Source organism: Cylas formicarius, unplaced genomic scaffold (genome assembly GCF_029955315.1).
Source record: "Cylas formicarius isolate icCylForm1 unplaced genomic scaffold, icCylForm1.1 PGA_scaffold_8__14_contigs__length_24414737, whole genome shotgun sequence".
In the NCBI taxonomy this organism is placed as follows: domain Eukaryota; kingdom Metazoa; phylum Arthropoda; class Insecta; order Coleoptera; family Brentidae; genus Cylas; species Cylas formicarius.
The window spans coordinates 9,713,888-9,734,623 of record NW_026844361.1 but is presented as its reverse complement, the minus strand read 5'-3'; the positions used below and the strand labels follow the sequence as shown (position 1 = coordinate 9,734,623).

The 20,736-nt window shown below is 33.7% G+C and overlaps 3 protein-coding genes across 3 annotated transcripts in view; 1 reads left to right on the top strand and 2 right to left on the bottom strand.

Moving 5' to 3' along the window:
• LOC132705902 (flotillin-2) overlaps nucleotides 1-20,736 on the top strand; it is a 289,458-nt gene that overhangs the window by 66,993 nt on the left and 201,729 nt on the right. The gene's annotated exons all lie outside the window — the stretch shown is intronic.
• On the bottom strand, nucleotides 1,093-1,829 carry LOC132706398 (uncharacterized). The gene is made up of 4 exons (XM_060677728.1): nucleotides 1,818-1,829; nucleotides 1,526-1,755; nucleotides 1,305-1,469; nucleotides 1,093-1,246 (listed from the first exon to the last, which is right to left on the bottom strand). Exons 1-4 carry the CDS (start codon nucleotides 1,827-1,829, stop codon nucleotides 1,093-1,095), a joined length of 561 nt encoding a protein of 186 aa, XP_060533711.1.
• Nucleotides 2,871-16,662, bottom strand: LOC132706225 (glucose dehydrogenase [FAD, quinone]-like). Its single transcript, XM_060677433.1, has 8 exons — nucleotides 16,297-16,662; nucleotides 10,962-11,232; nucleotides 6,877-7,029; nucleotides 6,236-6,820; nucleotides 5,995-6,179; nucleotides 5,019-5,376; nucleotides 3,155-3,351; nucleotides 2,871-3,099 (listed from the first exon to the last, which is right to left on the bottom strand). Exons 2-8 carry the CDS (start codon nucleotides 11,224-11,226, stop codon nucleotides 2,983-2,985), a joined length of 1,860 nt encoding a protein of 619 aa, XP_060533416.1. The 5' UTR covers nucleotides 11,227-11,232; nucleotides 16,297-16,662; the 3' UTR covers nucleotides 2,871-2,982.

Genomic DNA, 20,736 nt, shown 5'->3' with positions numbered 1-20,736 from the left:
TGGCCATAAATTCAAGAAATGTATGGGATGTAAAAATAAATTAAAGGAAATTTTATTTTAACATGTAAACTATATTGCATTTAATTTGATATGTGTATAATACAAATTATAGAAACATATTTGGTCATATTTTAGGAAACTATAAATATTAAAGTTATACGGTTTCTTTTTAACCGTTAGGAACTTATTTTATATTAAATTAATAAGCTTACAGAGTAACTCTACAAATTTTTCGTATTTTATGAAATAACCTGTAATTGTGCGTCAAACTACTACCGGAAACCCTGTACATCTATAATTTTTATTAACCAGAAATATTAAATTTGGACTTGGACTTCTTGGACCACTTTTTCGAGGTCCCAATTCACCAGCTGCCTTTCTTTCCTGTAACAATTTAAATGCAGTGTGGCCCTTCAATGACTTTTTTGTTTATTGATTAAGGAGAAATATTACCGCTTTTTTTCACGGGAATGAATGTCGATAATGTTAGTGCATGTAGAATATTGCCCAATTCATGATTTTATGGGTTAACTTTCTACATTCGTCTATGGCAGACAATTTGGAAACAGATTTTAGTAGTCATTATAATTTTGAAGTCGTCTTTGCTGTGTGCTTGTTGTTGTTATTACTTCTCTTTATTTCGAAAAAGGGACAGGGTGATATTTCTTGTAAAACGGTAAAGATAGTTCATATTATATCCAAATTAACTGGGAGTCGGAAGTTTTAAAGAGGTATTTTTCGGATTGCGTCTACTAGAAATCCGGGTTGGTAGTGGCTGCTAAGTTATGAAGGCAATCACCTACATAACCAGTTAAAACTGAATTGATTGTGACCTACTGTTTATCTGTATTTTATACAGAGAACAAAACAATATGTTTGATAGTTTTTTTGTTCTTGCTCGTTACCGATAACACTCTACCCTTCAAGAGTTCGTCCATTATATCTATTTTTGCAAATATACCATTCTTTATGCAACAATTGTGAATTAAATGAGCGATTATCACTAGCGAAAATAAAATGCTATATTTTTTTCACTTTTTTTATTTTGGTCTTATAAATAATATATACAAAAAAAATGAATGTAATTTTATACTATATCTCGCCGATTTCCCTCACTTTCGCTACCGGCCCTTCCACTGGTACGCTCTGAACCCTGTAAGCTACGTGCCTGCCGTGAGCCGCAGTTTCCACAGATGCTGTACCGGTCAAATCGATTTGGGGACCATCCAATGGTACCGCTTCCATTCTACAACGAAAACCAAGAGATGTAGAACGCCTATTGCTTATTTAAATCATCGTCGTACCCGGTTATCCTGTATCCATTTTGGTCAGCTTCATAGTGAACCGTTCTCTGATAGTACCCATCACTATAAGAGTACATACCTCTAACGGCCAAACCTTCTCTAGTTTCGGATCTTTGGTGAGTGAGGTCGCTGATGTGGTCATCGATGTTGGAAGAAAATTCGTATCTAAAAGCATAATTTGGTGCTATTGGATAGTGGAGTGGCTGGAACGTAGGTGGTACCTAGCGGCTTCGTTTTGTTTCCTCTCGAATTCGTGGGGCACGTAGTTTTTGGGCGCCGGTACTCTGACTTCGTCGATGGTAGTTTCCTGATCTATGGGGTTTACGATGGCGTTTTCTACATGAACGGTTTTGGGAACGGTACCGCCTGTCGGTCTTTTATTTGGGAAATGAACGCGCTCATTGACCTGGGGTCTGGCTAAAGTTAGTGTTGCGATGGTCGCGATTATTATCTGTAATGTTTGAGTACAGAAGTAATTGATTTGTTTAAGTAAATATTTTTAACATTACTTACCAGGTACTTCATGGTCGGTCGTACGGTTTACTACTGTTTTCCGAAGTTCTTGAGGCCTCATCGTTTTATATATATTCGGGTGAAAGTTGATTATTTTCGAAAAATTCGGGTTCATTAATTGGTGTTCGTTTAAAAGTGATTTTATCGGAGAGGTTTCGAATTCCAAATGTCCGACAATGTCGTCGATATTTTTGGTTTACAGCAATGTTTTATTTTAATGAGAAGTAATTAAATTTTATAAATTCTATCCTATAATCTTAAATATTTGGTCAATTCATAGGGGAGAGCGTGGGGTTTATTGTAATAATTTGTTTAAAGAGGGTCTTAATTGTTTGTTTTTTTTTTTAATTATCTGTTTATAAGTTTGTTCAACTAAAAAAGTACTTAGGTTTTAAACTTCAAAATTATTTTACCTACTAGAAGTAACATAAATTAATTAATTGTGTGAGCAAAGACCTGTAACTTTTAGCCGCACTTTAGAGGCTTCTTTGTATTCCCCAAGTGGCCACAAACAAAATTTCGGACGTTTTATCATAGCTTTTCTTAATGAACACAAAAATAAAGTAAGCTTGCACTGCAATGTACCGATATAGTATAGTTGTCATTTGTATCTCTAAAGATTGGAAACTTTGAACAAATTGTAGTTCCATTCCAGAAAAAAATATAGATAATTTTTATTCATAGGATAAGAAGAACGCATAATCAACAAAACCAAACATTTTGAAAAACAAGAAATAAATATGCCTTTCTTAAATAAACAACTGGTTTCTAGAAGCAAGCAGACAATTGTAATTTCATTTTGCGTGTTCAAGTGTTTGTTTTATTTTACTTGAGATTCTACCAATAGTTCTTATACAAATTTTACACTCCAACACTATAATGTTTTTTCTAATTACTATAACGCTTAAATATTGTCCTGGCTTGCAAAACATTTGGAAAATTTGAACATAAAAATGAATAATGCTAGTTCATTTTGTTTTAGTTGCTTAGTTTTTTTTTGTGTTTTTGAGTTGTTGCGACAGATTCTAAGTAAAATAAATAATGTAAATGGATAGAAATATATTTATTCTCTTATATACAACTTAATTTAATTTAATCAGAAATATACACAAACATCAATCTCTTATCACTCCCCAACCGATATCACAGATTTTGGCACCACAGGTTAAATCGAATAACCCCAGTCTTGTTTGATCATATCCGACCCCTTCTCTGCTATCATAAATGTCGGCGAATTCGTGTGGGCTGCTGGTATTTCGGGCATTATGGAAGCGTCGATAACCTAAAATTTATTGGGGAAAATTGATCGTCACATGACATGCTTCAATTGACCTTACCCTTAAACCTTTCACTCCGTATACCCTCAGTCGGTCATCAACGACCGCCCTTTTATCCGACGGCGGTCCCATTTTACAAGTTCCGCTTTGGTGGTAAATGGTGAAGGTAAAATGTCTCGTCATGCACTCAAAATAGGCGTCGCTTCCGAATGGTATGTTTGAGCATTGAGGTATGGGAATGTCGTGCAACCTACTGCCTAAAATTGGTCGTTATTTTATCTACCATTGCGCCACGAGGTCGTCTGCAAGTAACTCGAGGCTACGCTAAACATACTCTTTAATATCGTTGACATATTAAGTTATAATTAATGTCAATACCCTTATAAACAGAATTAATCAATAAGAATCATGATTGAAAATTTTGGTGAGTTTCGACGAAACTGTTCTTTGTTACTGTACCATGATGCGTACAAAATTTAACCAGATTTGAGTAGAAGAAATAGAATCAATATGGACACGCTACATGGAAGGACTCTGAGGATAGCACAGTACTATAATTACCAAATTTTGGATGATTTAACTTTGTTACAATTTATATAAAACTTAATTAGCTCGTAAGTATATCCCTCGTTTGATACATTTTTGTTTATCTAACAAATCTTAAGTGGAGTAAACATAAATATAATTTAATATCCTAAACACAAACACTTTTAATAGCATCACTTCTAATCGAACATGGAAAGACTTTTTACTCTCACGGTCAAGTAAATATTTGAACGCAAGAGCATCTTTTTTCTCAGATTTCCAGATAGAAAAAGCCAGTCTAACTCAACTCTCAGATTCGAATAGATTAAGCGAAACCTGCTCTATACTTGTAATAATTTTAAGGGTTAAAATAAAATAGTTAAAAACTTTCTGTGCAATAAATTGTTTTCGCTGGTCATCCATCCATCCTGACAACATTTTCGTACAGGGAAGCACGTAGAAAATACATCCCTGGTGTCATTTTTGAGTAACATAACAATTCTATCGCTAAATCAGGTTTCATTTATAATTTATACGCAGACAGAGTTAAAACTTTATTTATTGGATTTTTGGAGGTTTCAAGAATGACTCAGAAAAGCTGACAAATTTGAATTATGATAATGCAGGAAGGAAATTAGCAGGTCACACAAAACTTACTGAAGTACGGATTATTGGAGGTGAGATCAGACTAATAAAGCTGTGCTTAGATGCTTCGCGTTCTTGTCACATCGGGGGCTTCTGTTTGATAATTTCAACAAAAAAAAACTATATTTTAACTTTAGGATATACAACTTTTTATTTTTAGAGTTAAAAAGTTATTATTTCAAACTCTAACGGGTTAAAAGTAAATTTGTTAAATTTCCAATCAGGTGAAGTTACTTTGTACTTAGATACTTAGATATTTATTCTATACCGATATATTAATTTATGAAGGGTTTAATTTTCATTTAAAATAAAAAAAAAGTTTTCGTTAGTTTAAAATTGTGCTTTATATCGCGGCAGTAAACATAGAAGTTTGTGCTTTCGTCAAATATTACTATTTTACGTTCTATATGCTCGAATCTGAAGAAAATTATTCCAAGGTGAGTTGATTTTTGTTAATTTAAAAACACGTTTAGGTTATATACAGAAAAATTCAAATTATTAACGCATTTTAATATTAATATCTCACTTTACAATTTTGTATAAAATATCGCTATAAAGAGTATCACAAAGCAGTGTATACGGACATACCTTTAAATCAAAGTTTCTCTTTTTTTCTTTATTATCTTCAAAAAAGAGTGAGAAAGTACTTCGGGATTAAAAACGTATTTTCACTAATCATTCATTCGTTCATTAAATTACTAACACAAAGACGACTTATTTTTATTTATGCGGGTGGATGCGCCGGGTATCTTACCTAGCGCTTGTAGTGGCGGTTGCTTGACCAAATCCAAAACCAGCCTAACTCCCTTGAGAATGGTCTCCATATCTTTAGGATCAGCGAAATAATTGGGGAATATGAACGGTTTGTTTTTGTAGTTGGCGTCCTTGAGCATGATCCGGCCTTTGCTTTTGGGCCTTAACAACATGGGAAACACCATAAAGGAGTCTTTCTGCTCGATCGGTTTAAATACGGCGTCGTAAATTTCGTCGGTGATGCCGAAATCCTTCCTTAAAACCGTATCCGAAACTATCGATCCTCCTTGGAACAGCAACTCCATGTCAGGGTATCCGTCCGGGTCGTTTGGATTGTCGAAATCGGTGAAAACCAGCGCCTACAATGATTCAATTATTTACGCGTCCTTTCAGTATCCTATAATAAGGGTCACTTTAGGCCAACAATTAAACCGTACTTTGTTAAATGGTCTTTCGTACATTTTATTGGTTCGCTTTTTCGAAAAATTCATGAAATTTTAATTTTAAAATTTCCACAATATTATTAGAGCAACTTTTGATTAGTGTTGTCAAATGCAGTTACATTCTCGGAATTGTATAATTCTCGTGCCCAATATGTCAAAAAGAAACTAAATAAACTAATACAGTAATATAGAAATAATCCTTTTCTAGAGATAAACATTCGCTCCTCTTCGTATTTTAAAATCAAAAAGAAGTTCCATTTTAACAGTACGAGCTTTTACCTATTTTTTTTTTAATTTCGCTTTGCTAGACGACCACTGCAATTATGAGCTGTAGCAGTCAAAATAAGAACTAAAAAAATATTTGTAATAGTTCCCTTGGTCGATTTCCTTAGAATATCACCCAGTATTTTACGATGACATGTGACAATCATGACATTAAACAGAGAGCAAATGTCATATCTAAAATTACTAGTAAAAAAAATAAAAAAAAAAATTCAAGTAAACGACCCGTTTGTGTTTCGTGCTTGTACCCACCTCGCATCCTCCAGGAACGCTTAAAGGTCCTTTGTGGTTGTTGAAGTATTCCTTCAAGTTATCTGTACTGAGGAGCCTTTCCGTGCGTAGAGACAAAGGTTCGTCAATTATGAAAGTAAACCCCCCCATCGTGATGTGATCCATTAGATTATGGCCGACTTTTAGATTACTCAGCACCGGTATACCTACAAGATGTTTCTCCACACTATTCCTTCGTCCTGCACTAGTACGGACCACTGACCTACTTGCTTGAGATGTTTTCTAGGCCCTATACCCGATAACATGAGCAATTGGGGCGAGTTTATCGCACCAGCGCTCGAAATGACTTCCTTGTTCGCTCTAACAAAATAAGTTCTTCCCCCTTTGACCATCTCAACCCCTTGGACTTGCTTCGATATAGGATCGATTACAATTTTTTTCACCATGGTGTATTTGGTTAAGTGGAGATTTTTTCTGGTACTTATGGGATGCAAATACGCCCTGCTGGAACTTTCCCTGATCCCGTTTCTTTGACTGAGCTGCAAGTAGGAGACGCCCACCTGCGTGGGTCCGTTGTAGTCTACGTACGGGAAGCCGTAGAGGAGACTAGAGTTGACGATGGCATCTGCGATTTTAGTCCTGTAAGGGGAGTAACTGATGTCCAAATAGCCCTCGTAGCCGTGGTATTCTTGATCGTGCGGAACAGGCACTGAGAAGTTCTCGACTTTTATGAAGTACGGAAGAACCTCGTCAAACGACCATCCGCGATTGCCCAGAGCGGCCCAGTGGTCATAATCTCTGCGGTTACCTCTCGTATAGATCATGTAGTTTAATACACTCGAACCTCCTAGAGATAAACAAATTGAAGATTGCGTTCAGGGGGTTTCGTATCTTAAAAGTTACCGACTACTTTCCCTCTGGGCCAGTTACATTGGCCACCGTCCAAACCAAGGCAGGATTTTCCGCTCGGTTGGGTTTTGTATCTCCAGTTGCTTTCGGTAAACTGAAGATAGTTGGCCAAGATCGGAAAGTCCATCAAGAAGTTCTCTGGTCTTCCTGTAGAGAAACGTGTTAATTTGATGCGTTTAATTTAACTAAAAATGTGATCTTCGACTGACCAAACTTATAAATGCGAAGCTTTGTGGAAAGAAGTTGATTAGTGCGATGAATTCGTGAAGCAGCACTCATGTTGGCTTATTCTTTTGGCTTACTAAAATGACCAAGGACTAATTTTGATGAACTGTCGCCTCAGTCACTGAAACTCAGCTACTGAACGTCTGAATTTACCTACGTAAATTGAAGGTTAACAACTGAAAATTACACAAAAAAAATGTAAACATCCAGTTGGAAAGATCGAATTCATAACGAGAGGATCTGAGGCTACTGCAGAAACGAAATACCTTCGCAGACATAATGAGGTAGCTAAAATTGTCAACTCCCAACCGGCAATAAAGCGCAATCTAATAAAAGACTTCCTCCATGTTCAGTCCTAGGCGGCTTTTATTTGTAGACTACAATCGCCCAGGGGAGAAAAGTGTAACAAGAGGCTTGGATTTTAGAGATTGGTACCTCGTTGACTCACAACCCTAAAAAAACTGTCACTGAGAAAAGTCGAAAATATCTGAACCTAACCGTTGTCTGTGGAAGGTCATATCATCACACAGAAATGCGGAAAATCTGTATTTTTCAAACGTGCTGTATATATAAGTTTTTTTTTAAATTATTGACTTTAAAGGAGGAATTGGGAAAGAATGAAGAAGATTGTGACGATATTGGTATTGGTATTGGAGTGTGTTACTGCTTTGTTTTTAACAGAGCTATACAGACCACTACATAAAATAAAACAAAACAATAAATTGCATCTTATAACCTCGGACAACTAAATGTTTATAGTAAAGTAAAAAGAAACAAAAGAAAAGTGAGAAAGCGTAAAATTATTCTTTAGGTTCTTTTTACATTTAGAAACTACACATTGGTTTTGGTCTTGGTCTTAAAATTATAGAAAATATTAGCTCTGATTGAAATATAGAGTCTTTCCAGCAGGACACCACATTGGGATGTATGGAGACTTTTTTATACTACTGGACAAACTTACATTATTGGAAACAAATTTTAATAATCTATATTCTAAAGGGACGGTTTGTGTGTCCATAAATTTCCTGCTTCATTCCTTCTATTAACCAAAGTTTCTTAACGTTGTCTACATGTACGTAATTTAGAATTCGTTATATTTTTGTTAGTTTTTTTGCCCTTTTTTAACATCTATTTATTCGTTTTTACGTTTTTCTTTTTACTTAGTTGTTCATCTCTGAATTAATGAATAAATGAATGTGCGCTAGATTTGTTGACCATTAATTTTTACATTCTTAGCAAGACGTGATCATCATCACGGCCAAAGCCATTTGAAGACGAACGAAGATTAAATTAAAATTAACGACGAAGCTTGTTGTTATTAACGGTTATCTTTTTGGTATGTTACACGTTTCGGGTTTTAAAAAACTACATACTGCTGTATGAGAGTTGCAGAGACATTGAAAAAGTTTTTATAGTACAAAAGCGTGTAATCAGAACGCTTCTTGGCCCAAAAAGTAGACAGTCTTGCAGAGGAAAGTTTAAAGAACTTAATATCTTAACAGTGACTGCAGGGTTCATACAGGAGTGTCTCATGTACTTTTTAAAAGAGATCTTTTTTTACTTCACAGGCAACACGCACGCAGAATGTTAGTTTTTCTCACCATCGATTCACGGGGACTGAAAAGGTTCCTTCTTACCAGTGCGAAAAATATTCAATAATCTAACGGAATAGATACAGAAAATTGAAACTGTTAAAATAGTAAAGAAAGAAAATTTTTAGTTTGATACTATTTAATATATGTATACCGTGTGCCAAATAAAACGGAAACCCATAGGAGATACGAAAAAAGTTTTTTACAAAAGTTTCTTGGACTCTCTAGAAGATTATATAATATATAATTATAATTTTTATATATTATAATTTTGTTGATGCAGGGTGTCCCAAATTGTCCCCGCCACATCAACTTTGTTATTTTAAATGAAACTCCCTGTATATTTCGTCATTTTTGGAATCATTGGTTAAAATAAATGTATTTCTCTCAAAAAATTCAAATTTTGCACAGTTTAGGCGGATATTGAGGTTATGTGTTTTTTTTTTCATATTTTGATTGCCCCATATAAAATTGCGTTGTGACGCTACTGATTCAGGTATTTCAAAGAAAATTTAACCACAGACTAAGGAGATGATGCATTACTCCGTTAGTTTGACATATGCGCCTCAGCTGTCCGAAATAGGTGGTGCCGTTTTGGCGAATTCAATCAACAAAATCTCAAGATTTTCAAATGGAACACACTATATTTTTGAGATAAGATAACACGCGTATGAATTCTTGTTGAATTTAAAGCTGCCCACATTACGTCACTTGTTGGCTATATTAGGTATTTAGGTAGGTATTTAGGTAACATGATACTACTTCTTTTAAAGATATAATCCTCCAGATATACTACTATACCTATATATAATCTATACTACACAGTTTAACAGGTTTAATAAAACTTCAGAATTCATATTTATAGAAACATTTAATAGCTAATTATCGAGATTGATTGAGAATACCTAATAACAAAAATAAATAATTAAAGTTTATATGTTAACCAAAAAACTATAACTTATTTAAAATGGAAATAAAATATACACTAGCAAAAAACTTGACCACTATGAACTTTTAAATGGAAATATGAAAAACAACAAAAACAAACAGAAATGTCAACAAAAGAAAAATTTGTGTATACCTTAATGCGTTAAAAAAAAAGATTATGATGTCATAGCTAACTACATTTTGATGTTTTGATGCCAGATGAAACGAGCATTTTAACAGGAACATTTGTATCTAAACTTTATGGGCCGAATGAACGAACCCTTTTAAGTTAACTTTTTTTTTAATAGATTTATTTAGTCAAATTTTAATTATTTACTTTTGTTATTAGGTATTTTCATTCAAGCCTGATAATTAATGTTTAAATGTGTAAATGTTTCCTTAGTTATGAATTCGGAAATTTCATTAAATCTATATTGTTAGCAATAGGTTTTATTAGTATATATATTTTTTAAATAAGAAAGACATGATACTACTTCTATTACAGATATAATTATCTGTAATAGAAGTAGTATCATGTCTTTTTTATTTAAAAAATACGAACAAGTGACCTAATATGTGCAGCTTTAAATTCAACAAGAATTTATACGGTTGTTATCTTAAACCTCGAATATCTCAAAAGGTAAGTAAAATTTAAATGTATATTTTTTGTCCTAGAATTGATGTCTACATAAAAATATAGGGTGTGTCATTTGAAAATCTTGAGATTTTGTTAATTGAATTCGCCAAAACTAACCAAAACGGCACCACCTATTTAGGATACCCTGTATAAGCTGTCAACTGTCAAACTGATTCAGTAGCGCATCATCTCCTTAGTCTGTGGTTAAATTTTCGTTGCAATACCTGAATCAGTAGCGTCACAGCATAATTTTATATGGGGCGATCAAAGTACGAAAAAAAAACACACATGAACTATGCAAAATTCAAAATATACAGGGTGTTCCATTTCAAGTAACGAAGATTGGTGTCGGGGGACACGTTTGGGACACCCTGTATCAACAATGTATCAACAAAATGGTAATATTTTTAATCTTCAGGAGAGTCCAAGGAATTTTGTACCAAACTTTTTTTTTCGAATCTCCTATGGGTTTCCAGTTCGTATAGTAGATCGTTTTATTTGGCACACTGTGTACATATACTTTAAATAATGATATGTGGTTATTATTAATATTATCATTATTATTATTATTATTATTATTATTATTATTATTATTATTATTATTATTATTATTTTTGCAGGTAAGCAACCGTAATGTTCGGCAAGGTCACCTGCGGCCCGTAATAGGTAAGTTGTTGAAAAAGGGCCTAAGTAACTACCTGCTTCTATTAGTAGAACGTTCCAATTTGGATTTTCTGACAGCCTATTTGCGATTACGCATCCCGCGGTTCCCGCCCCTACGACGATAAAGTCGTATTGGGGCAGTAATTTTTCGGGTGGCATGTCGGGGGGTTCAAGGTTGATTTGTTGCTCCCCTTCCTGGATGACGCTGATGAGACCGTCTATGATGGATTGCGGTTGCGTTGCTCTCACAGCGATGGTCAATATCGCGCAAGCTCTGAGAACGTTGTCAGGTCGCGCCATTTTGTACTAGAAACAGAAAAAAATCCATTGTTTCTTGCCTGTTCTTATTTTTTGTTTTGAGCGGACTAGAACAATTTCTTAAATAACGGCCATAACGAATATTGAATAAAGACATTTGAAAAAATCTATATCATATATCAGCATGAGCATCAACTATGGATAACCAGGGAAATACGAAATACTGAAAAATATGAAAAACTTGTATTATACAGTTTCTGCAGGCAAATAAATTGTTTGATAGTTCATTACAGACAGGAAGTCAAATGCGGGCATATTACAAAAATCATTATTTCAATATTCATCAATACTGTTAAATTAAGGTTCCGCGTGTAATCAGGAGACATGTTAAAGAATAATTATGCCCATCCCTTGACTTTTGAATTTTTTGGGATATATATAGGATAGAATATAGGACTAGGCCAGCTTTGCAGCCGGCATTATAAGAATGGAAGCCACAATTATTTTTGCTTCAACAGTCCCTCATTCTGTGATGCAAAGATTTTCGATGAATGTTGGAGTTGGAGTACATTCAACATAATAGGATGGTAAATGGGAAGGAAAATTACCATAGTAATATAGTTAGCAAAATCTATGTACTAACCTTCCGCTTTAAATTACTATGGAATCCTTACAATACTTACAAATCTTCTGGATTCCTCCTGTTGATAAATCGAACCTGCTCAAACTTAATTTGGTCGGATCGAAGATGTTGAGAAATTTTTGCACAAGTGATAAACCTCGTTTTAATATTCTATGTCTTGATATGTGGTCAGGAATGTTTTGAATGTATGGAATGACCACAGTGGCAAGACTCATTTTCTGGAAGGTTGTGTGTGTAATTTTGTGATGGAACGCAACTAACGATTTTTGGACCAGAATTAGAATATCTAAGAATTTAAATGTCTGATAAATATTCTATTGATTTTTGACCACAAAGTCACAGGATAAACGTATCTTCAACGTAGCGTTTCCATAATTTTGGTTTTAGATGGAAGATTTTGATGGCTTCCTTCCCAGAAACTTCCATTAATATATTTGCGATGACTTAAGAGGGAAAATAAAGATAACATTCCAATTCCAAAATACTGATACTTTGTATTCACGTTTAAAATGAAGACCGAACCCTGAGGCACTCCACATTGGAACAGGCTGTACTTAGATTGTTGTTTATTGTAAGTAACCCACTGGAATCAAATGTTACTAGGGTCCAGACCTCTGAACCATCAAATTATCATCTATCAGAGCCGAAGACTTTGGTTAAATAAAAAAATCAAACTTTTGAGTAGTACGTGTAGGGTAGCTACGAAAACCAAATTGATGGGGATTAAATATGTCGTTTTCTCAGAAGTGGCTTATAGTTCGTTTTTTAAGAGGAGACCTATAGAATTTTTTGTTTTATTACAGAAATAGGAACTTTAATTTATATATAATATTAAAAAGCAAAATCAGAAGCACTAAAGTCACAGGGGCCATTGATTGATTCAAATAGCTTTCTGCTTAGTGGTGAAACGTAATATTTAGTCATCCTTACCATCCATTTTAGCTTCATTCGAAGAAGAAAGGTACTTTTTGTTAACTGGTTTTTTTTCCCTTAAATCGTTTAATGGCTCTACATTTCCTAAATCTACAAAATAATAACGATTGAGTTAAAAGTCGTGAAAGTCGATAAGCAGATTTGATGAATAGTTTTCGTTAGCATGCAACATTACATATTAAAACTGTTAAAGTTGTTGATTTCATGCAATCAGGTTGAGAGTAATTCTGGAAATGCGTGTTATCGAAACAAATGGTGTAACTCCTCTCAAGTCTATTGCTCTTTCTCTTCTTGTTTTTCTAAATCAACAATGATAGCAAGATTTTGTGGCAAAATCTATTTCCAAATTTGAAATGTTCTGCATTTCAAAAAGTTTATTTTTTGCACTGCTAATTCTGAAATATATTGTTTCGTTAGTGAGGAAGGACAGGGAGTAATTTCGTTATACAGGTTTTTCAGTGAGTATGAGCCGGAAATGGCCGAAGGAGGAAACGCCTGGCTTTTAAATTATTCGTTGGTTTTGGAGGTTCTTTGTTAATTTGTTAACGTATTAACCCGTGCGTTCAAGACTATCAGCTTTTCGATATATTTTGGTCGATTTTAATTGGCTTGACCATGAATTGGCTTAAAATGTTCGCAAACTGATTATGTGATCTTTTGTCTGCCGCAGACGGAAGTGTGTTTTTTAATATTCAAATTAGGCGTCAGTGATGTTTATTTTATTAACATAGTTCATATTTATACATTAGCAAATTCCTCTTAACATAAAGTAAATAATATTAATATTTATATGATAGACCATAATTTATAAAAACTTTGATAAATGACGAACGTAATTGAATGTAGATGTGCAAACGAGAGGTATAGAAGCAAAGAAAAAATGTAGATGTGACTCGAATACTTATTATTATTAATATTAATTTCAAAAGGACGTTGTATATTAGCAAATTATAGTATTTTTCATGTTAATTATATGGCGAATGTATCACAAGAACGCATTTTTTTGCACAAATTATAACCATATTAATCTTTTTTAAAGTGATCATGTATGGCAAAAATGAAAATACGGAAAATTGTTCTGCTGCCAAAAGACAAGTAATTTAGGTATTTGTTTTAAATGTTGCCATGTTTAGATATTGTGTGCAGGGAATAGGAAGTGTAGGATCTATCTAGAGTATGTTCTACGAAAGTTTGACGTTGTTTTTCTGAATAATCAGCTTGAAAAATACTGCTTTGCTAAATTTACAGACTCCGTGTTTAAAAAAAGTGATTTTTTACACCGTATATACTCGCTGTATAACGTCCAATAGTTCTTGATATACTTAATGTTTTGTGTCAAATGAAAAAAAATAGTAATTTCTATAATTACTAGAACAAGTTGTTAAGGAAAAATTTATGAAAGCACGTTCAAATATTTTGTTGCAGCTTAAAAATATTTTAGCCAAATTTAGATCCCAGTTTCTTCTCAAACATTTGCCGGTTATCGTTTTCGTATGGAATATCGGTATAGTGGAACGCCCTGTATTAGAACCCAATACAATTTCTTCTAGAATTATTTCCGCCTTGCCGGAATTTGTGGTGAAAGGGCACCGCTTAAATTTATTGATTGTTCTGCATATATCTAAACTTGACCCATCAACCGAGAACTTCGTTGATACTCGTAGCCGTAGTCTTGTAGTATTATATAAGACGATAAGCTATGCGGTCTTGGCTCGTTACGAATTCACAGATTTTACGATTGCATTGAACTTTCTAGCCAAGTAGGCGGGTGCACTTTGTGCATGGCGTTGCATTTGTTTGTTTGTACTTACCATTCTTCATTCAGATTTATTAGAAGCTTTGTCTTTTCATCACTGTTAAGGAGAAATATTTTCAAACTGCGTGAGTAAGATAGAAAAAGTGTTGCTACAATCTGCGGTAACGATAAAATACGATTTGCGGCAATATACGCAAATTATTCAACAATTTTGCAACTTCAGTGCAAAATGCAGTAAGTGAAATTTTTCGGTTAAAATAAACTTTTTTTTTTGTCTCCCAAAATTTGGAAAAATTGTTTTAATTTATCCACCACAAATATTGTTCTATTTAGGACCCACAAGGCTAAAATTTAAGAGCATCAAATGGGGCGATGTGGGAGGCCAGTTCCAGGGTCAATTAACCACTTTTACCACTAAACGCAACAACATACATATATCAAATTACGTCAAAATACAGATATGGACTGAAATTTGACATTGCACTTATTCTCTATGGAAATAATGGAATAACAAGAGAATTGTGGAAAATAACTATACAGAAAGGTTTTGTATTCGAAAAAACGAAATATTTAGTTAGATTTGGTTAATTCAGAACAATGTGGTTGGCTGTCAAATTATGCCCATTCGTGTGTTGAAGGTAATATTACATCTTTCAAAAAGATTTCAAAACAATTACAGAGATGTGGTATTAGGTAAATCTGATGAAATATGCTATAATGAATAGTAGGTTTACCAGGTATCAAATTATCATTGGCGTCTGACCAATGCACTGACTCATGAACGAATAACCAAAAATTCTGAATTCTATTTTTTTTTTTTCGAACCATGAAACCCAAGGAAAGGCTCCCAATTAAAAACTATCCCTCTGGATAATTTATACCTGATCCTTGCACACTTAAAGTTTTTATATGATTTTTGTAACATAGTGTTTTTATTGGTAAGAACTTAGTGACGCAGAAACATATTGGGTAAGTTTTAATAATTGCTGAACGTAAGAATATTGTTAGGTCAAATGAGCTTCGAAAGCATTTAAGTTACTCTAAAATAGTAATATAAGTTTTTATTATTTATTCCCTATTTTTCAAAATAAATTTATTTAAGTGTCATAAATCCTACGCAATCATTGTACTTAAATTAGAAGTCACTATGTCTACGAAAGTTGGTCAAATCGCCATTCGGGTAATTGCCCGGTTTAAAAATACTCTTTACGTTTGTAATTAAAATGTTGCCACTTAAAAAAAAATTACCGCTACCGAATTATACCCAGTTAGAAAATAGTTGTTCGATTTCTTTGAAAGAAAATGTAAAATTTTAGCGGTTAGCAATAATCGTAAATGTCGCACCTGCACATTAATAAATCTTTAACCTTGACAGTGAGATGTTTATAACAACGCCAGTGAACGAACTATTGCAAGTTTAGTTTAGTTTAGTTTAGTTTTAAGCTCCAAGGAAACTTTAATGTTTGAGATTTATAATACATGAAAACATAAAACGCAATCATGGGTATCATATATATAATCACTGGAAAACATTTTGAAATTGAATATTACAGATAAATTGGCCAATATTTCAATAAATTATCAATTAAGTTAAATTTTACGCCATATAATTATGTGCTATGAATTTTTTTTTAGATCATGTCTTTTTTGGCAGTAGACTCTACTCATGTTTAGAAAATTATTTGTTTCTTATGATTATCTGATTTGAAAATTTACTTTCCCGTTTTGTTTGGAAACACTTGGCTTACAAAAAAATTTTCAAAAATCAAAATTAAATTACCTAATTGTGAGGCAATTTATCCAAAACAAAACACTCCACACACTGGTCACAACTGTATTATAGTTCAGCAATCGCTTTGCGTGTTAATGGAATTTGTCGGTAGTGGTCATTGTTTGACAAAGGCCGTGTAAGTTTTAAAAATCCACATCGCGCCTTTCGTAGTTTATTTAAAATCACATAAACCGAGCGTTGGACTAACGAGACGCCCCACCATACGCGTCTTGATAATTTTCGTAAGGTAACACGGAGCTTTATCGGGTATCGTTGGGGGCCGAATCGATTTGTATTGAAAGATTGCTGCTTAGCAATGGAAGTGGAACGATTTAATTATCACCGTTGAGCATTTCGCGCGATACGAGCGACGCGAAAAATCTTACAAGGGCTCGTTTCTCGTTTCGAACCTAAACTGCCTCATTTGTGTGACCAGTGAATTCGATCGGAGCTGGAATGCCACTGGCGTGATAGAGAAGTGAGGCAAATTTTACAATAGGAACAGTAATGGGGATTCTGGCCTTCGTCTTGCTCATTTTCTCGTTGTTTAATTATTTTTCTTCCCGAAATAATAATTATTGAAATGATTTGACATTTTTTTTTGCTGATATTATAGGTTAGGCAAGAGATACCTAGCGCGTTATCCTTTTGTTCGGCTAGAATTTATATTATTTTTAGTGACGTCACAAAGCGCCATTTAACGGCGATAATAGCAATCGAAATCAATCACGTCATAGTAGCGTTGATGGTCTAACCTTTTTCCTAGTTATTAATCATTAAAATCTTTGGTCACCTTCCACCATTTTCCTCTAAGAGATTGAGCAAGAACTATTATCAACAAGGAAATAATACGAAAATACTGATTTTTTTTTATAAACGAACAAAATTTAGTTTAATTCAATCAAATTTCACAAACCGCACCAAATTTACAATCAAAGTCTCCGAACAGGTGGAAGAATTGGGAAATAATATAAAACAATCTCTTCTTACACTAATCTGCAGTTAGTATCAACGTGTATAGCGAAGAAAATAATCTTCTCTACTATCAGTCTTCTTCTAAACAAAATTTGTCTCAAAAAATCGATTGTAGATTAGCTTATATGGGGTTCACTGGCAATGACACAGGGGAACGTGTTAATTATGTCTATTAAATATCGTTTAATGTTTTCTAATGACCTTACAGGGATCGCGTCACATCGGCTTTTTGGAAATGTCCACTTAATCGAGAAATAAGTTAAGTTCCTATTCCCGTTCGGTTTATTATTTTAAAAATGTCATTTTGAATGGCGCATATTTTTACTTATTTTTTGGACTATTAAATCTAACAGCAATAGCACCGTTCACAGGTCATCATTTGTTAACATTTCGGTCTCAAAATTATTATAATCAGTAGCAATGCATATTTTTTTATTGAAAAAGTTCCTTGATTTTATCCAATTTTATTTCAATTAAATTCAAGTATTTTCCTGTAAGGTGTGTTTCCGATAATTGTGGGTATTTATTTCAAATTAAATGTAAGTATTTTCAATGCTAAGTGCTTCCAGTCTCCTTTTGGTTGTTGTTTGGATATGCAATTAGCTTTAACATTTTTTTTCATCCGTTTCGTTCCGTGATATGAAAGGGTTTTTAGTGATTTTTTTATTATGTGTATAAAATCTCTTAAAGTGCGCATTTGAAAAAATGTGTCGTCATCGTTAAGAAACAATATTTTTTATCTGATAATTCTACCTGTACATAAAATCCAATTTCGGAGTAAAATAACGAAAACACCTAGCAATTTGCAAGAAATATAATTTTTAATGATGTTCTTGCCGGATTAACATAAATTGGGAATTAATATTTTAATGTATAATCAATTTTTTATATTTTGTGAACTATAAGTAATGAGGCGCGCATTATCAAATAAATAAAAATTTTCCATGCTCCTGACTACAAAATGAAAATATGTGTGGATGTTGAATTTTTGGATTTTATGAATGGAAAAGTGACAGCAACATTTTTGATTTTGCTTATCTTACCGATTAAAAATATTCGTTGTAATTTTCTTCCTTATTAGTCATAATTTTGAACAATTGTGTAGTGCACTTCTATGAAAACGTGACTAAAACAGATTTTTAAGGAAACAATTTTTAAAGTTCATCATTTGAATATAAAGTGTAACTATAACAATTTATTTTATATTGAAGGCTCACTCAACCATAATAAAATAGAGATAGATTAACGTATTTTTGTGATTGGCTTTCGTCTATATATTTTTATATACTATGAATTGAAACGAATATTGGAGAAAAATAATTCAAATTTCATTTTCGAAACTTTAAGAAATGCCATATAATTATTTAGGTCCCGATCCTACACTAAACTCTAAGCAGCAAAAACATTACGGCGTAATATACAATAAGATAAATAAAAAAAATTATCGCAACCTAGTGCGACAAAGTTACTCCAACATTTTAAGGCAATGAAGGGAGATGGAAAAAGTTCCAGTATTGCCTCAGCATAAACGACTGCTTTAGTACGTCGCAACGCTAAAATTATTGTTAAATATGACATCGTATTATTTTCAGTCTGTATTATTGGTTTACAACCGTCTTATGTAATTGACTCTAATCCAAAAATGTTTTGACTTTATGCATCATTTATTAAAACCACTTTCAACATTGTAATAAATAATAGATAATCAAAAAAATGACGTGCCTGCCTGTCATTTGTCAAAATTTACATTTTTTATGAAATGCCCTTAAAAAAAATCTCTAAAAAGGTGTGATTTCACAATTGCTTCACGAAATTACTTTTTAACAAAAATATCTTAAACAATTTGCAAATTTTTTTTAGAAAAGTTGTGAAAAAGTGTAAATTTAAAAATATTGTTATCGTGCATTAGTGCAATGCAACAAATGATAAGTTTTCTCTATATAATTGTTGTCTGTTTAAAAGCTTTTTCAAGTGCAAAAACCCCTTTTTACAATGTCGATCGCATTAGGTGCTTTCATTTAACGTTTTATCACGGGAAACGGTTGATGAGTTCGCGTTGCGACATAATATACTTACAGGGCATAAGCGGATAATTTCATTTGTTCTGGGCTATCAATTCTCTATACGCAATTACATGTTGTAAGTGCAAAGAAAATTATCATTCGATTTTCACGCTCCGCCGATTCGACAGGTATGGTAGGAAATGCAGCGGCATCTACGTAGTGCAATGTTTCTTTCAATTGGATGTTGCCGGTTTTTTGATTTTTTACTAATTTGCTTAATCTCTGAAAAAGAAATCCAACCACCTCAACGGGTGATTCAATAAGAGTTTCCACATTACAATCTGAAATATTTTTGAAACGCCACTGTATTTGTTTATTGTCATATGAGATTTCTAACCTCAAAACATAAACAAAATTAGTCATGGTGCAATATACGACTGAACAACGTGTAAAAATTGTGCAAGCCTATTATGAAAATGGTCGATCAAGAAAAAATGCATTTCGGGCTCTACGTGAATTTTTCGGCGCGCAAAATGGACCTTCTGAGAGGACAATTTGGAATGTGATTCAAAAATTTGAGTAAACTGGATCTGTAACTAACCTCAAAGTCGCGCAACGTGCTCGTGCAGGTCGGTTAGATCAAAATATTGCCATTGTTCGCGAAAGTGTAATCGAAGATCCAAACACATCGATTCGTCATCGCTCGCAGCAAGTGGGCCTTACGTATTCAACCACGAATTTTAACAAAAGACTTGCATCTACACCCATATAAAGTCCAAATAACTCAGGAGTTGAAACCTCGAGATCATCAACAGCGCCGCGTGTTTGCAGAATGGATACGAGAACAAGGGGTTCATTTTTCAACGAAAATCATCTTTAGCGATGAGTCACATTTTCACGTTGGTGCCCTTGTAAATAAACACAATGCTCGTATTTGGGGATTAGAAAATCCAAGAGAGATTGTTCAAAAACCAATGCATCCTCAAAAAGTGACTGTTTGATGCGGAGGAATAATTGGCCCTTTTTTTTCGAGGGTCGGAGAACGCTGTTACGGTTAATGGTGTTCGCTATCGAAACATGATATCTGAATATTGAAGATTTGTGGTTCCAACAGGACGGAGCCACTTGTCACCCATCCAGAGAAACGATGCAATTGCTGCGCGGCAAGTTTCCTGGTCGGATTATCTCACGTAATGGCGATATCAATTGGCCGCCGCGATCATGTGATCTTACTCCCCTAATTTTTTTTTTTTGGGTATCTAAAAATCACTATTCACATTCCAGAGCTGAAACAGGAGATTAGACACGAAATAGCCTGCATAGAACCTAAATTGTGTCAAAAAGTGATAGTAAATTTCAATCAACGAATTACTTCGTGCCACATGAGTCGCTGGGGTCATTTGAATGACATCATCTTTCATACCTAATTGTAAGACACTAATCTAAAATGGCAAATAAAAGTGATTGTATA